This window comes from Syngnathus leptorhynchus, chromosome 21 (assembly GCF_054491065.1).
Source record: "Syngnathus leptorhynchus isolate UIUO chromosome 21, UIUO_Slep, whole genome shotgun sequence".
NCBI lineage: Eukaryota > Metazoa > Chordata > Actinopteri > Syngnathiformes > Syngnathidae > Syngnathus > Syngnathus leptorhynchus.
The window spans coordinates 1,947,522-1,973,584 of record NC_141215.1 but is presented as its reverse complement, the minus strand read 5'-3'; the positions used below and the strand labels follow the sequence as shown (position 1 = coordinate 1,973,584).

Here is a 26,063-nt window from a genome sequence, read left to right as displayed (position 1 = left end):
AATTCAGTGAATAAATTCACCACAACAACTTCCTCAATCCCTTTAGTGGCTACTCCAGATGGTTTGGTCCACTAGCGACGTGCTTCCGCTTTGATTTAGCATTGTAGTCCTGGGTGAGCCAAATGCAGTGCTAAAGGAGATTAGCGTGTGCATGACGGGGTTATGTGACCCCATTGTAAACCCGGAGGATGACCTTTGAACTCTCGGGAAACCGATGAAATCGCCCATTTCCCTCCGTTAGTTCTCGTGTCGTACAGAAGAAGTGTCAGTGGACTCTGAGGCAAAATTATGAGTAACTAATAAGTAACAAAAAGTTAAACTCAAGTTGTGTCGGGAAGTGGGATTCTAGTCTGGAATAAAATTGGGAATAAATTAGCAACCCAAAGTGATTCTACACTGAATGTGTGTGGGTGTAACTGGTTGAGACATTTACTTTTTCACTTATCACCATAATTGCTCAGCCAGATGTTCCTTCCCTTCGTCTACAACTTCAGGTAAATGTTTAATGCTGGCAGGTCAGTCGCTGATGTATTAGGTGCTACGCCTACCCCATGCGATGTGCGATGAAAAAAAAAAAATCCAGACTTGCACAATTATCTCCCAAACCCTCCCGTCCTCCCTTGTCAGTTTTTGTTATCCCATTCCCGCCCCCTCCCTTGTTGCCGATGGCGTAATCGGAGCTGGATACTTCCTGGTGCACATACCGGTGTCCGAGCCAATCACTCACGTCTTTTCCTCACCTCCTGACGGAGAAAGCTGCTTCAAGGTCTGAGTTGATCATAACTTCCACTGTATGCTTTGCTACCGCTCTTCCTCTGGTCATCTGCACATCTTTCCTGGTGTCAGTCCACCTTTTTCCTGGATGTGTCATTTGCTGATTGAGAGGCTGCTAGGTGACCTGTTGTAACCCAAATTTAGAGGTTTGGTGAGGTCGAGTAAGCAGGATGTGGCGTAAAAGGAAGTAGAGGGCTGGTTGTACCTTGAACTTGATGAGGTGTTACCTCGGCCGCAGAGGTGATAGGTGGAAGGACAGTCCGGGCGGGACGTTTCCCGTTCTTCATCATGTAGTGTCTTGTTACCGTAATCGTTTTTTCTCAAGTGCCACCAAATGAAGACATATTGAGCACATACAGATTTTGACACGCCTAATCCCACCCTGTCCGCCACATCCTAATAAACAGAGTGTCTGGTATCCTCTCCTATTTTTACCAGCGGGCGCTGAGAGCCTCTGGAAGCCCCTCGTCAATGCCCATCTCATTCCCCACCCGCCAATGTTGTGTCACCATTTATTAAGCCGTCATTACTCAGCTCCGCCTCGGCCCGCCGGAGGGTATCTCGAATAGGTCGACCCTGTTGACGCGCTCCCTAAAGGGCAAGCCCGCTTGAGACGTGTTGCAGCAGATCGATGAAGGTAGCTGGGCAGCCATTAGCCGGGCTAATGCAGACAGATCGGATGGAAGCAGAGGTCGATGGATAGCGAGGACACTTTCATACGTCTGTCTGCACATCGCCTTGTTTTGGGTAAACATCCAAAAAGGCTCTTTGGGCTAAAAGGCTGATGAGATATGTGGGGTGATGGACACCATGATGGTGTAAACCAACTTCACAAAGGAAAATGCTGAAAGACTTTGACAGCCTTCAGAGAAGATCACATGGTGTCTTGGGAAAGAGTTACTTGATTCATCCCACAGGATGTTCTAGTCGGATACTTTCTTGTCGTGGGGTTTGCCGAAACATGATGGTACCCTTATCGGGGGGCTCGGTCTTCTAGCGTTGTTTTCTTTAGACTGCCTCGAGGTGTGCCAGTTGACACATCAGCACCCGTGTTTATCAAAGCTTTTATCACCTCAACACTGCAACCCAACCATCCACCCCCCAACGAACAGAAAGGAAGCAGGAGGAAACCCCCCCCCCCCCCCCCACCCACACGGATATACACAAGCAAACCAAACCACCTGCAGGGACGTTGGTGGGTGTTGGTTACGCTGACCCTCCTCCATTTATGTGAATGACTTTTCCAGAGACCGGATTAGTACCAGACTACCAGCATGTGTTGTGGAAAATATTATCATCAAAACTGGTGGAATGTCGAATGCTGAGCCATTAAATTCTAAAACAACTTTGCCGGCTCGCCTCCCCCCGTCTTTGCAGAGGTCCGTGTGTATCTCTAAAAATAAAATCCATTTAAAAGAAAGCAGAAATGCTGAGCGTGTAATAACTGACAAAAAAAAAAAAAACAAGGAACTGTGGGCAGATGAGACAACACGATTCATGTTAGCTGTCAAGATATCCCGCCCCCGTCGCTCTCTCTCCCATCTCTCTCTCACCTCCCCTCCCCTTGCTCTCTCTCGTCCTCTCTCTCTCTCTCTCTCCTCGGCAGTCTGCTGGAGCTCCACGCCAGGATTAGAGGGTTGCCACCACTGTCTGCTTATAAAGAAAGAAAAAAAAAAAATCCAGGATATAAAACGGCCTTTACTTGAGACATTTTGACAGTTCAACTCGCTCTCAAGTGTCTGGCATCTTATTGCTAAGACCTCACCTGGGGGAGTAGACTGACGGGGACTACCTTCTGGACCTCCACACGGAGAGCCATGTGAGCTGCACCCCACCTCACACTGCCCATCACTCCTAAGCTAAAGGGGGCACACCTTTTGGATTCTTCCCCCTTCCCCTGGATCGGGTCACTTTCCATACTCCCCAAGAGGGATTCTCCAGGCTTGTCACTTTGCCCCCCCCCCCCTGGAACCACTCGTCTTGGGGCGCTGGTAGGGCTGTGAGTGCCCCCCTGGTCTGGAGGCCAGCCGGCAGCACTCCAGCACCATGGATTACCTGTTTGGCTTTGTGGTGCTGCTATGCGGGGCGGTACAGCCGGGAAGTGGACTAGAGCCCAAGCACAATGTACCCAGGCTAAAGCTGTCCTACAAGGGTAAGCCCATTCTCGTTTCAGTCTCCCGGGTAATGTGGGACTTTGGCAACACAAGGCTCGTCTAGTCTTTTTCTTGCCCACGGGCGCTCTTTCATTCTTTTCTTTTCATCTATTTTTTGCTCACAAGGATTTTTTTTTTTACTCCTCTAATTTTGCCCGGCTATTTAAGTCGCCGGTTGCCTGCAAAAGCATCTCCCCATTAACTTCTCTGTTACTTAGAGTTTCTCTTGCTTAGAATTTGCTATTCAATGTCCAGATTGGTTCCATATGCCGAGGTAGAGCTCTTGCCTGAAGTTAAATGTATATATTGGCCCTTGTTCCCCCTGTGCAGCCTTGTTAAGTGCCCTGGACAGAGCCTCTGTTTTAATGGCTTCTGTCCCAAAATCCAACGTCAAATAAGGTAGAAGATGGGTGGGTGGGGGGTCATTTCAGACACTGATCCTTTCTTTTAGCTATGTAGGAAGCAGAGTTTTGAATAAATATGTCTGCAGAAGTTTTTTGTTTTTTTTTGTTGAAATGTTGAGTAGTGCATTTTTTGGACATACACGGCAAATGTGTCATCGCCTCCTGTTGTTTCTTCCAATTTTTATTCCTCCTCACCTCCTTGCTAAATCCGACTCTAATAGTAAACTTTTCCTCTTCACTTGGAAAAATGACATTTTCAGCATACTTATGGGAGATTCGGAGAAAGGCTCTTGTGGTTCTCGCCCAAAAACATGATCCAAAGTGGCCAAGAGAGAGTGTGGTCTCTTTATTTTAGTCTCCCTCGTAAAAACCTTCCCTCTTAAAATTTATGATCAATTGCTGTCAATTTGCAAGTGACAACAGGACTTTGTGGTGGAAGCTTCCCTTGTGTGCTCAACTCGCTTTGGTCTCTGGCATAATTTTGCTCTCGTTGAGAAATATATTTAGAGATCTCGTGAAAGAGGTGAATGTGATGTTTGCCACTCTAATTGATGTTCTATCTTTAACCGTCTTGTTTGCTGTAACTTATGTTTAGCGGCCTGCTATATGACATGTTTCATCCTTCCGACGAAGCCCAGGTTGTAATTTTGGTGTGATATATTTCCCATTATCACAGTTTGTGTCCACTCTGACCCTGTTTTTGGGCACCGATTCTCAGCCTTTTTTTGGCGTAGGCAAGAGACGAGACGGCGACTTTCATTGAGTCGGAATAATCGCCGGTGGTGCAAAGTGGGTGGTTGGCCGAGTTGAAATCTGTGCGGCTTGATCAGAAGCGAAGGCTTCTGACAGTAGCGCTGATCAGTTGCGGACAGTCGAGATGTACATGAAGCGTTACCTGGGCAACCGAAGCCTGGAAAGCTGAAGAATGAAAGGCTTCATGCATGCTCCTCGGAGAACACGAATAAATCTGCCAGGACTCACCTGATCCGAGTCATACCTCCCGTGGGTGCCATAGTGGAGGCCCAGCCTGCAGGCGTGATGGGGAAAATGTCATCCCTCCCTTGGCCATCTGTGTGAAGAATGCGAGAATGGTTCCCTGACAGCTCCTCAAGAGAAATAGTCATCCAGTATCTGGTATTAAGTGCATGAGTGATAAATTCAAAAGCACAACCTCTTTGTTTTTACGTGCAGAGGGACTCGATGACTTGCCTTTTTCTTTTTTCAGTCTTATGCCTTTTTTTTTTCAGTCGTATAATTAGATACCTGGTTTGTGGATCTGGCAACAAATCTGTCGTCGATTGTTTGCATCGTCGCTCGCGTTGTCTCTCGAGCCCCACAGGTGTCTCAAGGCGCTCTTGATGCATGTCACAAGACTTGAGGGAGGGACATGGCCAGGATTTGGCAGCAAGACGGTCACAGACGGAAGGGAGGCTGGCCGTGGAGTGAGGTGTCACTCATCTCCTCTCCCAGCATAGTAATTAAGTCAAATAAACGACAAGACGGAATCCTCTCGAGCGTAACGACCACACGGGTGCTGAGTGACGCCCCGGTGCGGTGGACGGAACAAGCAGACCCTGTGATTTTGGGACTGTCAAATAAACAAGCCGGCACACGAAGAAGCCTCCTCAAACGGAAGAGCCCGGCCGAGAACAACCTTTCAAGGAGTCGGACTATGTTTCTGATTTAGATCAAGTGGAAAAAGATGAAGTGACGAGCGGCCAGTTGGCCGCGCAAAGTGGCCGACAGATAAAATGAGACCTCGCGGGACAGCTGGCGCGGCAAGTGCAGAGTGAATGATTTCCCAGAGGGGGCCAGTTGGGACATTGGGCAAAAAAAAAAAAATGTCCTGGCTTCTCCGAGTGGAAGATCGCAGGAGTTAATGATTTTTCCCTCCTCGTGGGACAAATACTTTTACTTCTAGTCCACAAGGGAGGTGAAAGGAGAACTCTAAGTGGAGATGGACTTAGGGATAGTAAACATAATCACGGGCTTCCTGCTGTAATTAGTGATGGCTAGGTGAGGATGGAGGGTGGAATGGAAAAGCGGCCGAAAAGATTAACTCCTTCACGTTCAGTCACAACATATGGGAATCTCAATTTGGAAAAATGTGCAGCTTGTCAACATGCCTAAGGAGTGAAAACAAATGACGCCCTCACTCCACCCACCTTGTTATAGATACGATTGCTCGATTTACAATCTGTTAGAAAAAGTGGATCATTACTTTGTCGGTGACTTCTTTTTACGCACGAATGCATCTACGAACACAATGCTTTACTCCCACGGTTCAATGCACTCATGCATTCCTCGACACAATGCCTGCCTCTTAAACTGCAAACAGACAGCAGGAGGAACACTGCCTCCTATAGGTCAAACCGTGTAAATATGCGTGATAGAAAAGCAAACAGTGAACCCCTAGTGATCCCTAAAGCCTAAAACGCTTTGGGAACCTGATCATTTCTGTCAGCTCGGGGTAATTATGGAGTCCAACCGTGAAGTGAAGAAGGCTGGGAATCTGGATCGGACTTCCAGCGCTTCAAATAGACTCTCGACGTGGAACCGCATTTATTGCTGTCTGGACTCCATAATAAGCCAGTCTCTATGATTGTGTCCTCGTCGGATCCAAAAGAGTCTGGTGTACGTTTTGGGATGTCAGCTAATCAGCGAGCATCTTCTGTCTGTCTCGTCTGTCCACCCGGTCGTGCCGGATGTGTATAATTACAAGGTGTTCGCCAACTTTAGAGACGCCGGCCTCTCTGCGGACCTCCTCCTACGCACAAACCACAACGCCGCCGACTTAAAGTACAAATCTTTAAGAATGTTTTTGCATTCTATCTGCTTGATATGCTTAACTCTCATCAAGGGTGCCCCATTTTTTTACACATTCCACGACAGCAAACCCATGTTTTGCCGTGGGTTTGTTGTAAAAAAAAAAAAATTTCCAAACACACTCGTGTGTTAAACCCAAATATATCACAGTCCCACTCTGATTCACTCGCGTGCGGGTGCAGACGCCCTACTGCAAACATGTCCAAGTGAGCTCCACATTCTGCAAGAATCTACTCGCTATGACTAAGAGAAGCAATGTAGAACCCGATGGGAAGCACATTATGTGGAAATGCGGAATGTGTTTTATTTTCGTCCGCAGGGAATGACTTGCATTCATTCACTCACGGTACCAAACAGTTTTTTTGGGGGTGGATGAACGTGAATGCTTCCATGACAAAATCAGGTCATCAAAAAATTATGTCAGTTAATATTAGCAGTTTTTATGTCGTGTGTTTACTAACAATGATTCTATTCATTTAGTCTAAAAAGACCAAACCAAATTTTAATGCAGGGTTACTGCAATAAAATATATATAATAATAAAATAAAACAAATAAAAACAAGTCGATTTTTTTTTATTTTTTTTTTTTTTTTTTTTTTATTACGTGACTCTGAACGTAGCATTTTCTACTAATTACAATTGCCCCATTTGTCCATAAGCAGGAAGTCGCATTGTGTGATGTCGCGTATAGTCCGGTTCTACTATTGTTGAGTTCCGTCACAAACAATCCTGTTTGTCTAGACTGTTTGAATGCGGATTTACGTCAACAATCAGGATTTTTGTTGGCCGTCGCTGCCGCAATATCCCGCCGAATGAATGTCGGGGAAACGGCCCACCTCGCCGCTGTCTTTGCATCTGCCGTGAGGGACTCGAGTTACAGCTGAGGTGCAGATTTGCTGAAACGCGGGTATGAATGGGTGCTCCCACCTGCTAATGCTCGTCAGTCACAGAGGAGAAGAAGGCGCACCGCTCGATCCTTGTAGAATCAAGTTACAAATTAGTGGAGTGACGGACTGATGGATAACACGCGGACATGTTTGATGGGACGAAGGGGTCGGGCGGCTTTTTTTGTTGGATTCCATGGTTGACAACATTAGATGGCACAGGAGAAATTTGCTGAACCTACTTATGATTGGAGCTCACTTGGACAAACTCCCTTGTGGCTCCAACTGCTTCAAACTTAAATGGCTGACTTCCTGTTGAATATCAAGCATGGTCCTTGAGACTTTTTGGTGTGTCCTATCATGAGAGATGGGTCCACCAAATTTTGTGTCACTGGGTCAAACTGGTGTCAGGGTTTTTCCACAACTTTTTTAACAAGTCCTGCATTTTAATCAGAAAAGCTGCTTTAAATCCAAATAGCCGACTTCCTGTTGAATTCCAGGCGTGGGTCCTTGAGACTTTTTTTGTGCCTCCTGTTATGAAAGATGGGTCGACCAAATTTTGCATTGCTCTGTGAAACTGGTATCAGATTTTCAACTTTTTTTTTTAGCAAAGTATGATCAGAAAGGCCACTTCAAACCAAAACCGCTGACTTCCTGGACTATTTTGGACATGGGTCCTTGAGACATTTTTATGCGTCGTGTCATGATTGATGGCTTCTCCAAATGCCGTGTTGCTCAGTGAAACTGTTGTGAATGATGTTTTTGGCAAAACTGGTGTCGCCAGCTGATTTCTAACTTTCTAGATTTCCTTGTGTTCCCAGTCTGAATTAATTAACGCGTATCGCTGTTTTCTCTCAAGGGGCGCCGACCGCCATTGTTGCTCGCCGTCCACACTTAGCCCTCTCGCTTCTGCAGCCTCGCCTCATTAGTCTGGAATAAAATGTCAGCGGCGACACGAAGCAGACACACGTGACCGCAGCGTCGGCGTTTGATTCATCCGCAGAGCCGGCCTGCATTTGCATACAAACCCCATCTGTGTGTGTTTGTGTGTTAAATGAGAAGCAGAGAGCGTGGATGTCGCATGAACATTTAGCGGCGTGCACGTGTGGGCTCGCTGCGGTGGGCGCCACTGGGCCTCCCGCCTGCCTGTGGTCGGCGCGCTCGCTGTGGTCCCGCCGCGCAGTGACAGGAGGAGACGGACTAATCAAAAGCTTCCATATTCAAATACTATTTAGAACGTGTATGCGCTTCCGTGTGCGCCTGCATTTTTCAGACGCTCTTGTTGAGTCATCTCGAGTTTAATATCTGGCAAAATTCTTGCTGCGCTGTGTCCCTTATAGTTTGGCCATTACATTGGATTAGGAACCCCTCTTAAAAATCAAGCAAACTTTCACAATAAAATTGTAAAATTGTGACCGTCACATGACCAAACTCAGAAAACAGGTGATTGGTCTTTAGGCACCTGTGATGGCATTTTCAGTCAACAGCAAGTCGCATATTCCAAAAATGCAATATTTTTAGGCTCGTGGGGCAGCATACATCATACTATTGTAATTTATTTTATTTTTTTACTTCCCCTTTACATAGTAAGGCAATGGGGGCAAAAATTAATACAAATATTACAGTAAAGATGTAAAATTTGAGGAAAATCTAAATCAGATAATTATAAAAAAATAGCAGAAATAGATTGAAAACAGACAAAAAAGTCTAATAAAATTAAAAGTTATCTGTAATTAATTTTCCCAAAACCTTTCTCTGCCAGTATTTTTAGTGAACTACTTTTAGTTCTCTACTTAGCATTTAAATGTCTGAGTTTTTCTATTTTTTAAAGTGTTCTAAATTAGTTTTTATTTGAATACATTTTATCATTAAATGTTTTGTAACTGCGTGAAAAACATATTGAGTTCACTTTTACGCTATATCAATAAACTTGCCTTGTCTGTTGATACATTTAAAAAAATAATTTGAAAAAAATACAGTGGAAAAAAACAAAAGTAAATAAGTTAAAAGTAAAATACAAATATTTATAGAATAAAAAGAAGCTTTAAAATTTGAATACAAAAATATAATACTGTGGGAAAAGATGATTAAAAAAATATATTTACCATGCCTGGACATTGACTTTGTATTTATTAAAATGATCATAAACAAAAGATAAACAGTTTCTTTGGAGGGTACGTGAAAAAAAAAAATTACCCACTAAGTGTAATTGTCTGCAAATCTCGTCCGAATGTGTCGCAGAGGGCCGAATGTTTCACTTTATGCTCCTTTTGTTCCACTCTTCACTCATCCAGCCCTTGAGTGCCGATAAGAGAGCTCGGACATTCGACACACACTTGAGCCAATGCTTTCGGAAAGTCGAACTCTCCCAAAATATGAGAACCATTTAAAATGTGGCAGGAGAAACGAGAGTAGTGTGCAAACTGTCATCTTTGTACCTGGCACCTGGTTGTGTTGTTTCCTGCATCGCCATGGCAACAGGCCCACACCTGCTACTGTGCTCTCGCCTGGAAGGCGCGAAGAAGAAAAGCCAGAGAGGGAGGAGAACTTTGTGTGGATATCCTTGAGCTTAGGATAATATTTGAACACATTGTGGAGCGCCGCACAAATTTTCCATGCCTCTTTTTTTTCTTGCCATTTTTCCCGCACCTGTGTTTTGAGGCCGAAACCTCATCGAACACACACTGAGAAGAAAAGGAAAGGGCGGAGTTCTGAATTGAAGGTTGGAAAACGCCAAACAAAACGTACAAGAACAACACATCTTTGCTTTTACAAAGATCAAATCATGCCTGAAGGTCGGCAACTCCCTTTTTTTTTTCCATCCTCATCAACACACTCCCTTCAAATGATTTATTCGTACAGCTCAAAGTGTGACGAATATCCCACATGAGGCCCTTTAAGGGATCTAAAGCAGTTTTGTTAATCGAACAATATAACTTCCTTCGACTTTTTTTGAAATTAAAACACCAGGAGGGTTCCAGTAGTTTCTAAAACCTGATAAATCCATATTTGCATTTTATGATAATAATAATGTGACAATAACTTAAAAATGACTTGAGATTAAAAAGATGAATTTCAGCATTCCAAAAATATCACGCATTGATGTAATTTCATTTATGCAAAATATTAAAAACTATATGTGAAAAGCTAGATGAAAAATCTTAATTTACACCCGATAAAATTGAAAAATGTACAAAAATTATTACGATAAAGCCTCTTGTTTCAATTAAAAACGACAACAACAAAATACAACAATAATGCTGTTATAGTAACAGTTGAGTGTAAAGGATTAATATTACAAGTTGTAATTTCAAGTCTAAAAAAAGGTTAGAATGCACATAATGCTGTAATAGTACCCAAAAATAGCATAAATATCAAATAACGCGTTGTGTGCAATATGAACTAATTGTCATTAATCGTCTGTTCCTTCACACACGCTCACACAGCTGAGCTCCTCCAACGTCATGAAAGGGAAAAAAAAAATGAAATCCTGCCCATGGCTTGTCTTTCATTACGTGTAGGCATCGACGCCTGTTTGCCAAATGGTCACTTCTCCGCACACAATGTCAATTCATTGTTTCCTCTTTAGTCAAGTGTGTGTTTTGAGAATACAACAATAAAACAACACTGTGGTTCACACTCAGTCAACCGCGTGTGTGTTTTGCGACTGTTACAATCTGCCCACTATGCGCTCGCCGCTCCCAAAATTTGTGCTGCGTAAGCAGGAAACGTCAAGTAGATTAGACTGTGACCCAGTGTGTGTCAATAGTTTTGTAAACTTGCACAAGGGCATGAGTCTTATGTTGCCAAATTTTAGTGGCGCGTGTGGCGTCCAAGCGAGCGTGTCCGTGTTTAGGTTATAGGTCGCCGTATTTCCCCCCCCCCCCGCTAGTTTACACACACAAACATGCACGAGATCCCAGCCATGATAAAGATGCTGTTAGCGTTTTTGTGTTTGTGTGTTGTCATTCGCAGTGCCCTCAACTGTTTTGACTCTCCAAGCACAATTGAGAGATTGTGTCGCACAATGACATTAGTGATAGCATCGGAAGCTAACGGGATGGAAGAGACGTTTTTCTGATACGTTATTGTTACGGTGATGTGAATTCATCTTAACAGATTGTTGTGCTTTACAATAAAGCATAGTTATAATAAGTACATTGAATGGTCATTGATTGGACTTTGTACTGCTCTTTCTGACGTATGCACCTTGGCCACCAGGGGGCGGTTTACTACAAAGATACGTACGGCAACAGCTCAGTAAGATGCTGTAATATTAGTCGTTTTTTGCAGAGGACAAATAATATATGCCTGTGAGTATTTTTTAAAAGTCTACAAATGTTTGTGGCGTAACGCGATATCGATATGGCGATTATTTGCGTTGCATGTTAGCATTAAGCTAGTGGACTTACCGAAAATGCTCAATGTGTGTTTTGCTTTATTTATTCTTTAGTTTAATGGTAAAATGAGCCTGAAGCCTCTTTGTTTTAAGAAGAATTGATCAATGTCTGGCAAATAAATTTTTCCTTCCAAATCATTTCATTTTTTTAAATCAAAATTATTTTTTTTTAAATACGTGCCACTCCCACTTCCTGCCGCATCTTTCCCATCGTGAAACTTAAGACGACCTCCTCGAGTTCTGTTGACTGGAAATGGCATTTCCTTACACTTCCTCTCTCCGACTCATTTCCTGTGTGTGTGTGCGTGTGTGTCTGTCTGTGTGTGTCTGTGTAAAATGTGTGTGTACATCAATGACCACAGCGTCCTTCAGCTTAGTGTTTGTGCGCATGGAATGTCCATTGTGGCAGAAAAAGCCACAAACACACACACACAAGCCCACACATATACACTCAAGCCATCTGCGGTGGAGTACAAACCCTCACATAACACCCATTCGTGTGTACCCCCCTCCCAACGAGCACCTTTCCGGGGTTACACCTCCTCCATCGTCCTCCACGGTCCTCTTCGTGGACGCAGATGTCCGAATAGGCGCAGATGGCTCCTATAGCGGCCCGTCAATCACGTGACCATTCGCTGGACAAAAATGTCTGTGGAAATACATGCGGCGTTCTTCCATATGTGACGCTGATGATGATGGATGATGTTAAGCCATAGAATAAAAAAATAAAAAAGCACACGCACGCTATTTGCTTTATTTCACTGAACGAATTAATTCTTGATTTGGTTACCATTCAGGCAACTTACAAAAAGTAAAAGACGAATATTTGTTATTCTTTTTTTTTTTTTATTTACTCGTGTATTTGTTTATTTATTTACTTACTTACTGACTTTTTATTTAGTTTTTATTTAGTTATTTATTTTTGTTATTTGGTATTTAACTAACTTTTTAAAATTATTTAATAATTTTAAATAAAACTAGTGTCTCATCTTTAACTTCAATATTTTATGATATCAAAGCTAGGGTTCTGACCGATATGGATTTTTTAAGTCAATGCCAATTCTAATATTTGGCAAGAGAAAAACACTGATTCCCAATAAATTGGCTCATTAATTAAAAAAGAAAAAACATTCTTTTATTTTCCTATTTGTTCATTAAATACATAATTTGCATACAGATTCATGAAATTGTACATTTGTTAGCAGTAGTTGGATGTGTCATATTTGATTAGATATATATTTATTCAAAGTATTATTATCCTATATGTCAACGTTGAAATAAGTGTAATATATTAAGTAGTGCTTATTGAATGTGTTTGACTTTAATCTACACAAATTAGCTATTAAGAAGATTAATAAAAACTGATGCATTATTTCCTACTGCATTCATTTATTATGTCTGAAGGTTTCTTTTGTTCATCAAATCCTCTCCACGCTCGGCCAGCCTCGTCTTTTAAATGTTAATTGAATGCAATGTAATAATGTAGTGTCACACGGAGCATTCAGTCACGCTCTGCTTTGTCTTCATTTACATAATACTGCGTTAAACACACACATCCACAGACAGAATGATTGCATATGAATTATTCAACCAATCACACAGATGAATACACTGGACCCTGATTGGGACGTACTGGGATGTTCATGCCATACCTGTCTGTGCGTGCATGTGTGTGTTTGTGTGTGTCTGTGTGTGTGTGTGTGTGATAAAACATGACACACAACAGTACCACCTCTCTGATTGAAGGCAATTTTGAAGCCATTAGCCACTTTTAGGGTAAAAAATGTATTTTAGGGGGGGGAGTTATATTAGATGTGATTTTCTTGAATCTAAAATGTCTTCCTCCTTGTTTCCAGAGATGTTAGAGTCCAACAACCTGGTGAGCTTCGCGGGGCTGGCCAACAGCTCCGGCTACGACACCTTCCTGCTGGATGAAGAGCGAGGCAGGCTACTGGTCGGCGCCGAGGACCACATTTTCTCCTTTGACCTCGTCAACATCAACAGAGACTTCAAACAGGTAACTGACATGGCGAGGTGCCTCGACTGTGTATTTAAAACGACGACATAAATTTGCCTTAAAGTCTGCTAGCTTAATGCGAACACATTACAGAAACTGCCATAGACATGCTAATGAATAGCTTCTAGAATATTGGGTGGCATTTATTGTAAAAGACTTTAAGCATGATTTTGCATGGCTGGAACGGATTATGGCGTTTCCATTCGTTTTAGTGTGGAAAGTTGATTTAAACTTGAAAGTCTCTTCCTCCGTAATTCCATTAGCCCACCTGCTGGAAGTTAAGTCTTTTTATCTGATTTGAGCCACTTTTCTTTTAGCCTGCAAGCTACATGCTGATGAACAGAGGAATGAAACGAGTGTACTCATCTTTGCGTCATTACAATTTAAAAGTTGGTCCAGAAATTAGCAATGCAGATTTCCCTTTTCAGCCGATGGCCGTGAAAAAAAAAAAAGTCTTCTATACGATATGTGAACTCATGGCCATGTGACTTTACTTTAGCATCTAGTATAAATGAAAAATGACATTCATATTTGATATAGCATTATATGTCTTTCAGCATTCATCACATTAACGCACGTAGCTTTACTATGCTAATATGTTAAGCCTTGTGCAAACAATTGTACGTTTTGCTAAGTTGATAAAGAGTCAGCTAACATCTCACTCACGGCCTGTTTATAATCTACGTGTTTATAATTCATGTGCACACACATATGGATTTGCCAAGAGGACAATTTGAATGCATTATTCATACTTGTGTGTATCGTCTCTTCCAAGGAGCTCGCTCTCTCGTCTGTTCGCACGTCAAAACGACTGCAAATCGTCTGTTCGCACGTCAAAACGACTGCAAAGTGCGTCCATATGTTTGAGTTGGTTATAGAAACTTTAATAAGAACCACACACAGTGTAAAAGATTTCCGAGGTCAGACAGAAAGAAACGAGCTCAGTTTGAACCCCCCCCCCCCCCTCAAAAAATTCTTGAATTATACAAATGTGACTCACGGCGTTCCTGTTTCATGAAACATTCAAGTGTTCCCTTTCTCCTTCCTTCCGTCCCTTGTCTTTCTCCCATTTTTTTCTCCCTGGTGATTTTGCACATTTTGTCATTTGCTCAGATCGCGTGGCCCGCCACACCCTCCAAGCGGGACGAGTGCAAGTGGGCGGGGAAAGACCTCGGGGTAAGTCGTCTTATCGCATTGTTTGCCGACCGCATCGATACAGCTGCTTTGTGTTTTGCTCTCTCATTCACGCGCCTTGATTTGGACTTTGAAGTTCACTCGTGGGACACATTTTGTCACATATCCAAATGATGAATCAAACGAGGCCTTTTCAAAGATGCTCACTGTGGATCATGGTGTTTCATTAGTCCCAAATAATTGCTACTTTCCAATTTCTACTTTCTCTACTAATGGAGTCATACAATTATTGTATTAGTGACCGTCAGTAAAAATGGTATCCTATTGATTTTAAAGGGGCATCTTTCTTACATTTAATCATGTTTGTGTACAGTGCCTAATGAAGAGTCCAGTGGAGTATATATTGTGGGAAAATTTAAAAAATGAATAAAAAATTTTAAAAAGAAAAGCATTTAATAGTGACCAGTCAATGTATGGTTTTGAAAAAACAATGTTCCCGAAAATAAAAAAATATTTTAGTGATTTATTTGTTTATTTTTTATTAAAACAAATTAGTATATGGGAAGGACCCAGTGAGTGTATTTAAGTATTTTTCCAAAACCTTCGCAAATAAGGAAGTGGCCAGTGAGTGTTTTATTTTTGTGGGGATAAAGATCAAAATAAACATTCCAAACCATAATACAAATAATAAAGCCACCAATTAGTCTGTTTTTAGAAAAATATTTTTTGTTTTGTTTAATGAAATAATAATATAATAAGTGTGTATTTATTATATTTATTTTATTTCATTTAACAAGACAAAACGGCAAACCAATGTTGAGTCAGTGTGCTAAAATGGCGGAGACTTTTTTATTTTATTTGTTATGCCGTTAGCCAGTTAGCGTCTTGCCAAAGTCATATTTTTGGAAAATGTTCGGAAATAAGGGGGGGGGGACTATAAACTCAACAAACTGATTTAACTTTGATGGATCACTGTGTCCAGTATGGCTGAAAATCTTCCCCATTGTTTTTTTAGCATACTCATTGCTATTTCTTTATCGCTATTGTGACAGCAACAACCTAGATTACTGATATATTTTCATTTTATGCGTATGCATTACCAAACCCTTGTTTACATGTATGTCAAAGCATATCTAATACTTATAAGTCTTTTTTGCCCGCCTTTGATCTGAATATAATAGCATCTCCTTTGTGTTTCATGAACGCGCATATAATTTATACAAGTGTCACGAGTGATGTGGTATGGCTAAAGCTAGCACGCCCAAACAGATGTTGTTTGTCAGTATCGAAAAGACAAGAAGACATAGCACGCACGCACTCCCACAGAGGTTATTTATTGCTTTTGTTTTTCGTCTTTTTTGTCTTTTTTCAAGTGGGTGATGTGTTATTCCATTCGCAAGTTTAACCAACACATTTACCAGCGCTGGCTTTGTTTGCGTCATGTGTTTGGATAGCTCGCGAGCTTAATTTCACGCCTGGATTGCACGTCATCCGCCGTTACATCGAGCTTCAAAGCTCACCTCAGCGGCCTCTGCGCCGTCGTCTGTTAGCAAAGCGATGAAGCGTTTGCGTGCCGCCGCTAAATGTTTACCCTTGAGAGTCGGCCAGCGGGAGCAGATGGACCGCAACGCACCAGGCGTCCGTTGGGACAATACTCCCAATGTTCACACTTTTCCAAAAACAATCCTCCACCGGCGCAAATTTACAGCAGCCCACGATTCGCACGGAACAGCTGGGGGAAAATCGAGTCAGCTCATCCCAATATACACAATGTGATTCCCTTTAATGGGACATTTTTTATATACGGTAGGCTGGAGAGTCATTCCAGAAGGATTTGAAATTACCAATCAAAATAATGGAAACTTTCATCATTGCATGACTTTAAAATTGTGCTCAGATCACGTTTTAAGCAACGGTCTGGCCTTGTTGAGCGGAAAATAAGTTTTCCACAAATTAAGGGTAACAGGTCCCGCCTCCTTAAAAAAAAAAATCCACTAATACGCATGAGTCCACTGTACTTTTATTGATATATTTTAATTCACACTTTATCTAAATTTTATTCCAATAAACCGCCATTTGACCAATTTTCGTCTGTCCCAGTATTCACGTTCCAGATCCGTTTCTATATCTGCCTCAAAGAACTTTTCTCCAAATTGACTCGTTGATGGTGTTCAATGATGACAAGACCGCCTCCCACATCGCTAATGAGTTCAACCCGAAGACAGCCTATGTCAGATTTTAAGAGGGGTCGACTTCAAGCGCACCGGGGGAGGTTTGACGTTTAAACGACGGCGTGAGAATCATGTCGTGTGCAGTAGGAAACACAGAGGGGAATATCATTAAGGGGCAGTGTATAGACTATACGTACGTATATGCACGGATGAGGTCAGCCACAATATATCAAGTAAGATCTCAGCAGTGGCCCTCTGGGTGCACTGGCCAAACGTTTAGCGCACTAGTCGATAGTAAAAATGTCAAAAAGTCTTATCTTTCAGTGGAAGATTTTTTGTTTGTTTCATTCCAATATATATATATATATTTTGACCCATGGCTAGCACATATTTAGCTTCATAGCTAAGTGGTACCAGAGTGGGGAAAGCTAGGCTATTTATTTCCAGTGCCTAGTGTCCATCAAAAGGTTTCCAGGAAAATGTTTATATTTTTTTGCGAGAATAATTACTGACCGACAAAATTTAAACAACTGTTAGCAAATTATGGGTAGCACCCAGTTACCAAAGAGTAATATATACATATAGTAATCAAGAGCTAGCATACAATTAATTAAATAAAAAAAAAACAAGCGAGTGGGCAACTCTAGCCTTTTTTCTTTTCTTTACTAACAAATATTTTGTCCATCTAAAAGTGTTTTCCAAGCATTGTGATGAACTATTGTCAAATATTCTTTCCTGATTCCGAGCAACTGGAACGAGGCAAAGATTTATGACAGCGACTCGTAGCTAGCACCCTGTGTAGCTCAAAGATGATTAAAAAGGAAATTATAATTATAATGCTGTCCATTGGTAAAACATCCAGTCTAAAAGTTGCAGCTTACAAGAATTGGTGTCACCGACAAAGATGAGCGACCTCTGTAGACGATGCTAGCACCCTGTTAGCGTCATAGCTAAAGGAAAGTAAAACATGCAAAGCTAGCATCTAGTTCTGTCCAATGCTAACATAAAACGATTGTGGTTCAAATGTTCTGTCTCCACATGTAGCCCCCGAAGGTTTCCTTTCGTAGTTTAAACAAACGGGCCTGTGGTCAGATTCTGTTACCGTTTAGAGAGACTGTTGCTAGCATTCATGCAAAGCTAAGGCGGCTCTCTGTCTATATTTAAATTACAGATGTTGTCTTTTCGTAAACGAGGGCAAATAAGTATATCCTGAATGTCTTCAACATATGTGCCCATTAATAACTTTGCTCAAACCTGCTGATTAGCATGGCCCTAAACGGCCTCGCGCCATTGGGAATGTCTCTAAGTGCCAAGTCAAATACCCCCAACATGTGGAACATTCCCGTTCTGAAGTGTATTTGCCTGATTTCTCTCACAGGTGGGATTTGCTTAAAAGGCAACGGAAATTTCAGGGCTATTATTTATTTTTCCTCTTGGAAAATCTCCCACCTGAGAGTAGTCCTGGCCTCTCCATGTTCTATATTAGACTCCATTTTCTAACATCACGCTTGTCTCAATTAGCCTCCTTACCGTTTTCATAGCCGAAGATATTTTACGACTAAAAAGTTTCACATGCGAATGTTCCCTGTTGCGTCTTTTCCAGAAAGAGTGCTCGAACTTCATCCGTGTTCTTCAACCCTACAACCAGACCCACTTATTTGTTTGCGGCACCGGAGCCTTCCATCCCATCTGCTCTTACCTGGAAATGGGGAAGAAAGCCGAGGTAATGCATTAGAATTCAAAAGATATTGTACAGGCAGCAACAATAGTCGACAAGCACATACTGATATTTCATCAATCGAAGCTCAGACCGTTAATGTGTCGTAATTCAGGATTTATCGACTCTTGCTTTTGACAGGACAACATCTTCCGGCTGGCCTCGCATTTCGAGAACGGTCGCGGCAAAAGTCCTTACGACCCCAAGATGCTCTCAGCGTCGCTCCTGATCGGTGAGTCGGGTTTTTGGGCTGCGACGATCGCAAACAACTTCAGTCCCTAATGACAGCTCGTTTCCCTCGCCAGACGGGCAGCTCTATTCTGGCACGTCGGCCGACTTCATGGGACGGGACTTTGCCATTTTCCGGACGCTGGGGGATCACCATCCTGTCAGGACTGAGCAGCACGACTCCAGGTGGCTCAACGGTAAGCAAACGGGAAACCAAAGCCGGCATCAGAAGGATTATTGAGCGCTATCTCTCAGCATCACATCGGATTCGAGTTTTCCTCGAGCCGCGCCAGCCTCCCCCCGCTCCCCCCTCCCATCTTTTTTGCTTTCCCACACTGCTAATCCACTCAGCTGTTTTCCTGTTGTGGAGTCAAATTCCACTTTTTCTTCTTCACTGCCTTCAACAATTATACACTCCAGAAGCCTCGGCACCGCTGATGACATATTGTCCTGACATTAATCCCCCCCATCCATCTTTCACTTTATAATGGTGGGGATTACGAAACTAGGGGATATTCTTTTTGGCATTTATCATCGAGGGGTTCATGTGTCACAAGTGGGAAAGTATTTGTCTAACTACAGGTGCTGAAAATACGATAATATAACAAAGATGCTCTGTCCAAGTAATGTCATTTTTTTTTTTTTTGTGCCTTCCAGTTTTTAGTGCCACGCAGCGAACTGCACGACCTCCACTTGTAATTCATGAAAGTGTTGATTTAATGACGCGTATTTTCTACGGGGGCTTGATTCATCGCAGAGGTCTCGCACCTGCCTCCAGCAGAGGCTTATAAATCCACGTCCTATTTGAGGCGTCTTTTTCACAGCCCTGAAAGACGTAACACAGCACCGTATTATTTGTTTTTTACGCCTCTCCGCTTACGAGCGGAAGTCTCTGGTCTTTGATTTCCTCCCACTCTTAAAATCGAAGGTACAGGGCTCAATCATAACCATGTGTCTTTGAGTGAGTGCGGTTTAGATGTGCGGTTTAGCCGGGATTTGGCGCGCCGGGTATCACGGGGGATCACTTTCAGAGGTGTAAAACTGCGTCTCCTTGAACAAATGTGGCTTTGTTTAGACTCCTTTAATGGCAGCTTTGTTCGCTTTTTCCACCTTTAGACCCGAGATTCGTCGGCATTCACTTGGTCCCCGAAAGCGACAACCCTGAGGACGACAAGATCTTTTTGTTCTTCAAAGAGAACGCCATGGATGGAGAACACACGGGGAAAGCCACCATCGCCCGGATAGGACAACTGTGTAAGGTAAGTTTCAAGATTTCCTCGTGGGTCCTTCCTAGACCAACAGGTTCAAGTTTTTGAGGGAATATCTACTGAATCTTTGTCTGCAGAACGACATGGGAGGTCACCGCAGCCTGGTCAACAAGTGGACCACCTTCCTCAAGGCCCGGCTTATGTGCTCCGTACCGGGCGTCAACGGCATCGACACGCACTTTGACGAACTGCGTGAGTTTCTGCGACTCCAACGCACTCCAAAAAGCTTCTCAAGGATAACGTTTCCACCATGTGCCTTTTTTCAGAGGACGTTTTCCTAATGAGCTCCAAGGACCCCAAGAATCCGCTCATCTACGCCGTTTTCACCACGTCCAGGTATGCGACCCAGATCTGCTCTTCTCCAACAAGCCTTTGGCAAAAATTTCAACTCCAGATGGCGCTTCTCCACTCACAGACGGGAGATCACCTGAATCTGATTAAAACCTAAAATACGAAGACCCCATCTGGTCGTACTTATCGGATATAACTCTTATCTCATATAACTCATTTGCATATGTCGGAAACATCAGTCCAAACACCATCAATCACCGCTAATGATACAAAGCGTCTCAGTGGAACCACATTGGATGGCTTTTATCAATTTTCTAGCTCGTACTCAAGCTGAGAGGTCAAGACACACGTACACACACACGCAGAAGCGCACATTAAATTCAATTAAGGGGCATTGGGGAGTACAAGAGACTTAATTGGTTTTCTAAGCGGCCGGTTTTCCCGAGATGAATAGAGCACAGCTTCTTTTAATATAGCTGCTTAATGGGGCGCCGCCATTGACAGATCTATGTTTGATTAAGTGTGCGTTCAGAATGGAATTGTGTGAGGTGGAATATCCGCACAAACAGATGTTCCTCTCGAGGAAAAGCGCCCGCCGCGTCCTTTGCGTTAATTGAATTTCTGTTGAATTACCACCTCGGAAGCGTTCGTCCATTCATCTTCCGCGCTTTGCCGACTCGGCGTGCGCTCGCCTAATTAGTCGGACGCGGCTTGGAAACAAAAGAATGATGCTGGAAGGTTTGCCTTCCCGCCATTTGACATCAAATTTGATGGATGAACGCGGCACGATTGTGCTGCGTTCAACAGAAATAACCCACATTTGGAAATTTCCGATTCCAACGAGCGCTGCCTCTTGGATAACCTGAGACGGATCGTAAATTCGCATTGAGGGCTTCCACTTTCTTTTTTTTTCTTTTTTTATAAGATTGATTGATCTCATGGGTTTCTGGAGCAAGTGGAAGCCACCAACGTGACTTCCAGGGATGCTCTGGAAAGCAAAGTTCGAGGCCAAAATTCCTGTTGGGGAAAAAAAACAAAAACCTGGAAGCAATCAAGAAATATTCCGATCCGTTCCTGCGTCTTGCTGTCTCGTTTTGTCTCCTGTACACATTTGTGGTTTTTCTCCCTCCGCAGCAACATCTTCAAAGGCTCGGCGGTGTGCATGTACAACATGGCCGACATCCGGAGGGTGTTCCTGGGCCCCTACGCCCACAGGGACGGACCTACATACCAGTGGGTGCCCTTCCAAGGCAGGGTTCCCTACCCCCGACCTGGAACTGTGAGTGTCAGGTCCAACATTTTGTACATTTTGAAAAGACCAGAGTTTGAATGGATCAAGTATTCAAAGTCATTAAATAGAAAAATAATGCATCCGACACAATTTAGTAATAATTAATATGATGTCAATGAAAAAGTGTGGCGACTGGGAGCTAGTTGTAATTTCCAATGAACAAAATGGGCAGGAATCCACGATTTACTTCATTTTTCAGTTTTATGTTCCAATTAATTTGCTCTTAATTTGAAAAGAGAAACAAATTGTTCTTGTTCCAACATAAAACGCTAATGCCACCCAATGGCAGAACTATAACCTCAACACAATTCTGGCTTATTGTTTCCCACCCTTAACATACTTTATTTCCACAATCCACCCCCCCCCCACACACACACACACATAAATAAATAAATATTTTCAATAATATTTTTACAAAATCCCTTGATACTCAACATCCTTCTGCGTCTGGCCCTCAGTGTCCAAGCAAGACTTTTGGCGGTTTCGACTCCACCAAAGACCTCCCGGACGATGTGATCACGTTCGCCCGGGGCCACCCAGCCATGTACAACCCGGTGCACCCCATCGGCGGGCGACCCATCATGGTGCGCACCGACGTGGACTACCAGTTCTCGCAGCTGGTGGTGGACCGCGTGGAAGCCGAGGACGGCCAGTACGACGTCATGTTCATCGGCACGGGTACGGCTAACCTTTTAGCTACTGTATGAGCACTCCGATGGGAAGCCAATGGGAAATTTTAAATTTGAATTATTTTTTTGTAGATATGGGCACTGTGCTGAAGGTGGTAACCATCCCCAGGGAAAGTTGGCATGACTTGGAGGAGGTCGTGTTGGAGGAAATGACCGTCTTCAGGGTATGATTTGTAAATAATTGTTATTGTTATGAAGCTGGGTCAATTGAATGTCATTGTGTGTTTTATTTTAGGAGCCAACCACCATCACCGCAATGGAGCTGTCAACCAAGCAGGTAAATTACACAAAGTCAGATTGAAATTCTGTTTGCAAAAAAGTGTGAGCACCCCTGTTCTACTGTAATTCAACCAAATAAGGCCCAATCGTGAGTTTTTCTTAATTGCTGGATGTAGCATATACTTGATGGAAAAAAAAAATACTCATATAAAATACTTATCTATATATATTTGTTATCTCATGCACTATTTTGCCTCCTGCATCCCACAGCAACAGTTGTTTTTGGGCTCGTCGCTGGGCGTGTCACAGATGTCCCTGCACCGCTGCGAGGTGTACGGCAAAGCCTGCGCCGAGTGCTGCCTGGCCCGAGACCCGTACTGCGCCTGGGACGGCACTGAGTGCTCCAGATACTTTCCCACCGCCAAGAGGTACCGGACCACCTCCGCACACCAGAAAAAAAGGGCTACAAACACAAAGCAGGGCCAGAACATCTCTGTACTTGTAATTAGGTGTCGGGACGTTGCGCAGGAGCATCCTGACATTCTTCTACGCTGCAAATATGAGAAGCAGATGAGGCTGAGGCAGTTTTAGGGGTACCACCCCTGTAGCCCCCTCAAATGTAATGCTCAACATGGACCTTTTGGGCTCTGAAGTCCAGTAATGATCCCAGTGGGGCTATGCAGTCGTACCCGATTTCTGAGCAGCTTTCGCTTTATTTCCCTCACCTTTGGCTCACCTCTTCTTTCATTTTTTTAAAAAATTTTTTTACGAGAGGAACTGGAATAGTGCGGTAAAATCTTGACGATGACATTTCTCGCTCTTGTCGTTAAAAAAAGAATAAAGGAGGACTTTCATGGAAATGGCTCATCGAAGGCCACTGAAGGTTTACAGTGATTAAATTCAACCCCCATTTCACTAAAGTAGTTTAGCAGCAAAGGAGAAGGAAATAATAGGTTCTCACTGAGCGCTTGCATTTGGAAACATTGCCCCCTAGAGGCCAAATGGGTGAGGTACAGGATTCAATTGATTGTTCTGCCCTCACAGGCGCACAAGACGACAGGACATCAGGAATGGAGACCCACTTTCCCAATGCTCGGATCTTCAGCACCATGGTTTGTGGAAAATAAATAAAATAAATGAAACGTTTGGTGTTTGGCCCGTGTCTGACGTCGACGTCTCTTCAGATGACGTCGACGGCCTGGGTGGCGTCGAGGACCGTGCCGTCTACGGCGTGGAGAACAGCAGCATGTTCCTGGAGTGCAGCCCCAAGTCTCAGCGGGCGCTCATCTACTGGCAGCTGCAGACACCTGGTGGTGAACGCAAGCATGAGGTGCGCTAATTTGGCTAGTTCACCCAACTTTTTTTTATTTATTTTTTTTACACTATATGTTAACTCATTGTCCCTTTGGCGTCTTGTTAGATCAAGATGGACGACCGGGTTCTTCGCACGGACCAGGGCCTGCTCATCCGCAGTCTGTCCCAGTCAGACACGGGCGTGTACCACTGCCAGGCGGTGGAGCACGGCTTCATCCAACCACTGCTGCGTCTTAGCCTGCAGGTCATCCCCGCCCACAGGCTGGGTGACATCCTCCCGGGGCTGCCCGGAGCCGGGGCGCCGCCCCCCGACAAGCAACGCGTGTGGTACCGGGATTTTCTGTCCCTGCTGGATCACCCGGACCTCAACAGCGTGGAGGAATTCTGCGACCGCGTTTGGAAGAAAGAGCGAAAGCCTAAGAAGGCGAAGGCGCCCAACGGCAACCCGCCGCTGCGGCCCAAAGCTTTGGCTCCGAACGCACAAAAGCTGCAAGCCGCTCCCCCGCAGGGCAAAGCTTGGCTCCAGTCCGGAGCCGACAACCAGAAAAGTCAAGCCGGCTTGGGCATGTTGAGCGTCCAGGTGCCCAAGAACCAACCCAAGACGCAGAGCGGTCCGAAGGGGCAGGCAGTGGCCCGAGCGGGGACGCAGCACGCTGCCAAGTGGCGACGCATACAGGACAACAAGAAGGGACGTAATAGGAGAACCCACGAGCTGCAAAGACCCCCAAGGAGCGTTTGAGGAAGGGCAAGGGTAACACCAAATAATAAGCACAAAGACGAGCACATACACACACACACATGCACACACGCACGCATAAGCACACATTCTGTAGAGTTTAATCTTCATTTCAGGTTTCAGTCACCTCTCCATACACAAACTCACACACATACACATCACGACATGCACACGAGCTGTGAATATTAGCAGCGGGAAAGCTACATGTAAAAACGTGCGAGGACGTAGCCGGTCGCCATGGATACGGCCCGGCGGACACATGCGCCTCCTTGTATGTACATAAGCTAGTCCACACTTAAACGCGGTTTAAGACGGGAAGACGGCGGACTATTCCGGAGTGAAAAAGAAGCAGCACATTCTCCGCAGGACTCGAGCATGTGATCCCCCCCCCCTAACACCGAATGGAACAAACTCTTGTTTGCTGACAAGGAAAAAAAAATCTTCATGTCGCATCACATGCAGTGGGAAGCATCGTGCATGTTGTTGTCCATCCATGTGTTCAATAAGCTACTTATTTTACAGGCTATTTTTTTTTTTTTTTTTATACATCCTGAAACAATTTGTTTTTATATAAGCCACACAACATGACTGCGGCGGTCTCATTGTCCCCTCTGTGTAACTTATTCCATCCGCAAAACACACTTGTTTAATGTACATATATATACGACAAGCTTCTCTCTGTGTGTATATACAGTACAGGAAACACCATGTGATCTTTATTTATTGCTTGTTTTGTGAAAGGGTTGCATTTATTTTTTTATATTATGCTGTTTTGGGGTGGGGCACGTCAGTATATTGGGGGAAACAGCGGTTAAATAATACCTTTGGACCAACTTGATGGGATTTGTTTCATTTTCAGGATAGAAATACAGAATATATAGATAAATATAAATAAGGCCTAGTGACGAAAAGCACAATTTCATTTTCTTTTCAGGACTTTTTAGGTTCCCTCCACATCCATACGCATTGTTCAATTACATGTAAGATACTCCCCCTAAGAAAACCAGTTCTAGCTGTGAATCTCTGTAAGAAATAGCGCAGACAAATATCCAGTTAGCCCGAGGAGAAGACATGTTATATTGCATGTGAATGCTGCCTACAATTTTTTTTTTTTACTGTCTCAAGTGTTTTGTGTAGGACTTCCCTTCAAATGCCAACAAGAGTAATGTTGTTATTAACAACATAATGAGCTGCCCCCCCCCCCCCCCCGAAAATCAAGGACGTTTAGTGTATCCCTAATTCAGTTTTCAGTTGGAACACTGAATGTGACTGCAGCTGCTGTAACACAATTCTTTATGGCATGCATTCGGTTGTCTAAATAAACATCTGTTACAAACGAAGTGTCCGTTTTTTCTCTCATACAATACATAAATGATGTATGGTGATTACCAGGTTTGTGTTTGTATTGTTTAAACTGTGGTTGGGGTGTTTCAGTTTTGCTATCGCAGTTTTTTTTTATAGCGTAAGCACATTCCACTAAAAAAAGCTTTCCAGTGAATTGAGGTGTTACTTGAGTTTGATGTCGCCCTCTTGTGGCTACATGGGACA

The 26,063-nt window shown here is 43.5% G+C and overlaps 2 protein-coding genes across 2 annotated transcripts in view; both read left to right on the top strand.

Annotated features, from left to right (window-relative positions):
- The window catches only part of tspan11 (tetraspanin 11), a 42,950-nt gene extending 40,309 nt beyond the window's left edge, over positions 1-2,641 (top strand). Inside the window, exon 8 of the mRNA XM_085902117.1 lies at positions 2,381-2,641. Coding sequence (XP_085758243.1) covers positions 2,381-2,407 — 27 coding nt within the window. The 3' untranslated portion in view covers positions 2,408-2,641. The remainder of the gene's footprint in view (positions 1-2,380) is intronic.
- A 143-nt stretch (positions 2,642-2,784) lies between these two features.
- On the top strand, positions 2,785-25,716 carry sema3aa (sema domain, immunoglobulin domain (Ig), short basic domain, secreted, (semaphorin) 3Aa). Its single transcript, XM_085902113.1, has 17 exons — positions 2,785-2,926; positions 13,297-13,457; positions 14,571-14,633; positions 18,366-18,485; positions 18,621-18,711; positions 18,785-18,904; positions 19,824-19,966; positions 20,053-20,167; positions 20,242-20,311; positions 21,401-21,545; positions 22,016-22,235; positions 22,319-22,410; positions 22,482-22,523; positions 22,736-22,893; positions 23,510-23,577; positions 23,650-23,795; positions 23,886-25,716. The coding sequence occupies exons 1-17, from the start codon at positions 2,821-2,823 to the stop codon at positions 24,516-24,518; spliced, it is 2,493 nt and encodes an 830-aa protein (XP_085758239.1). The 5' UTR covers positions 2,785-2,820; the 3' UTR covers positions 24,519-25,716.
- The last annotated feature ends 347 nt before the right edge of the window (positions 25,717-26,063 follow it).

Bases quoted from the DNA above. Each gene is read 5' to 3' on its own strand.
- sema3aa (XM_085902113.1), top strand. From the start codon at position 2,821: ATGGATTACCTGTTTGGCTTTGTGGTGCTGCTATGCGGGGCGGTACAG. The intron at 14,634-18,365 runs GTAAGTCGTCTT...CGTCTTTTCCAG, and splicing joins GGGCGGGGAAAGACCTCGGG to AAAGAGTGCTCGAACTTCAT. The intron at 22,524-22,735 runs GTAAATTACACA...TGCATCCCACAG, and splicing joins TGGAGCTGTCAACCAAGCAG to CAACAGTTGTTTTTGGGCTC.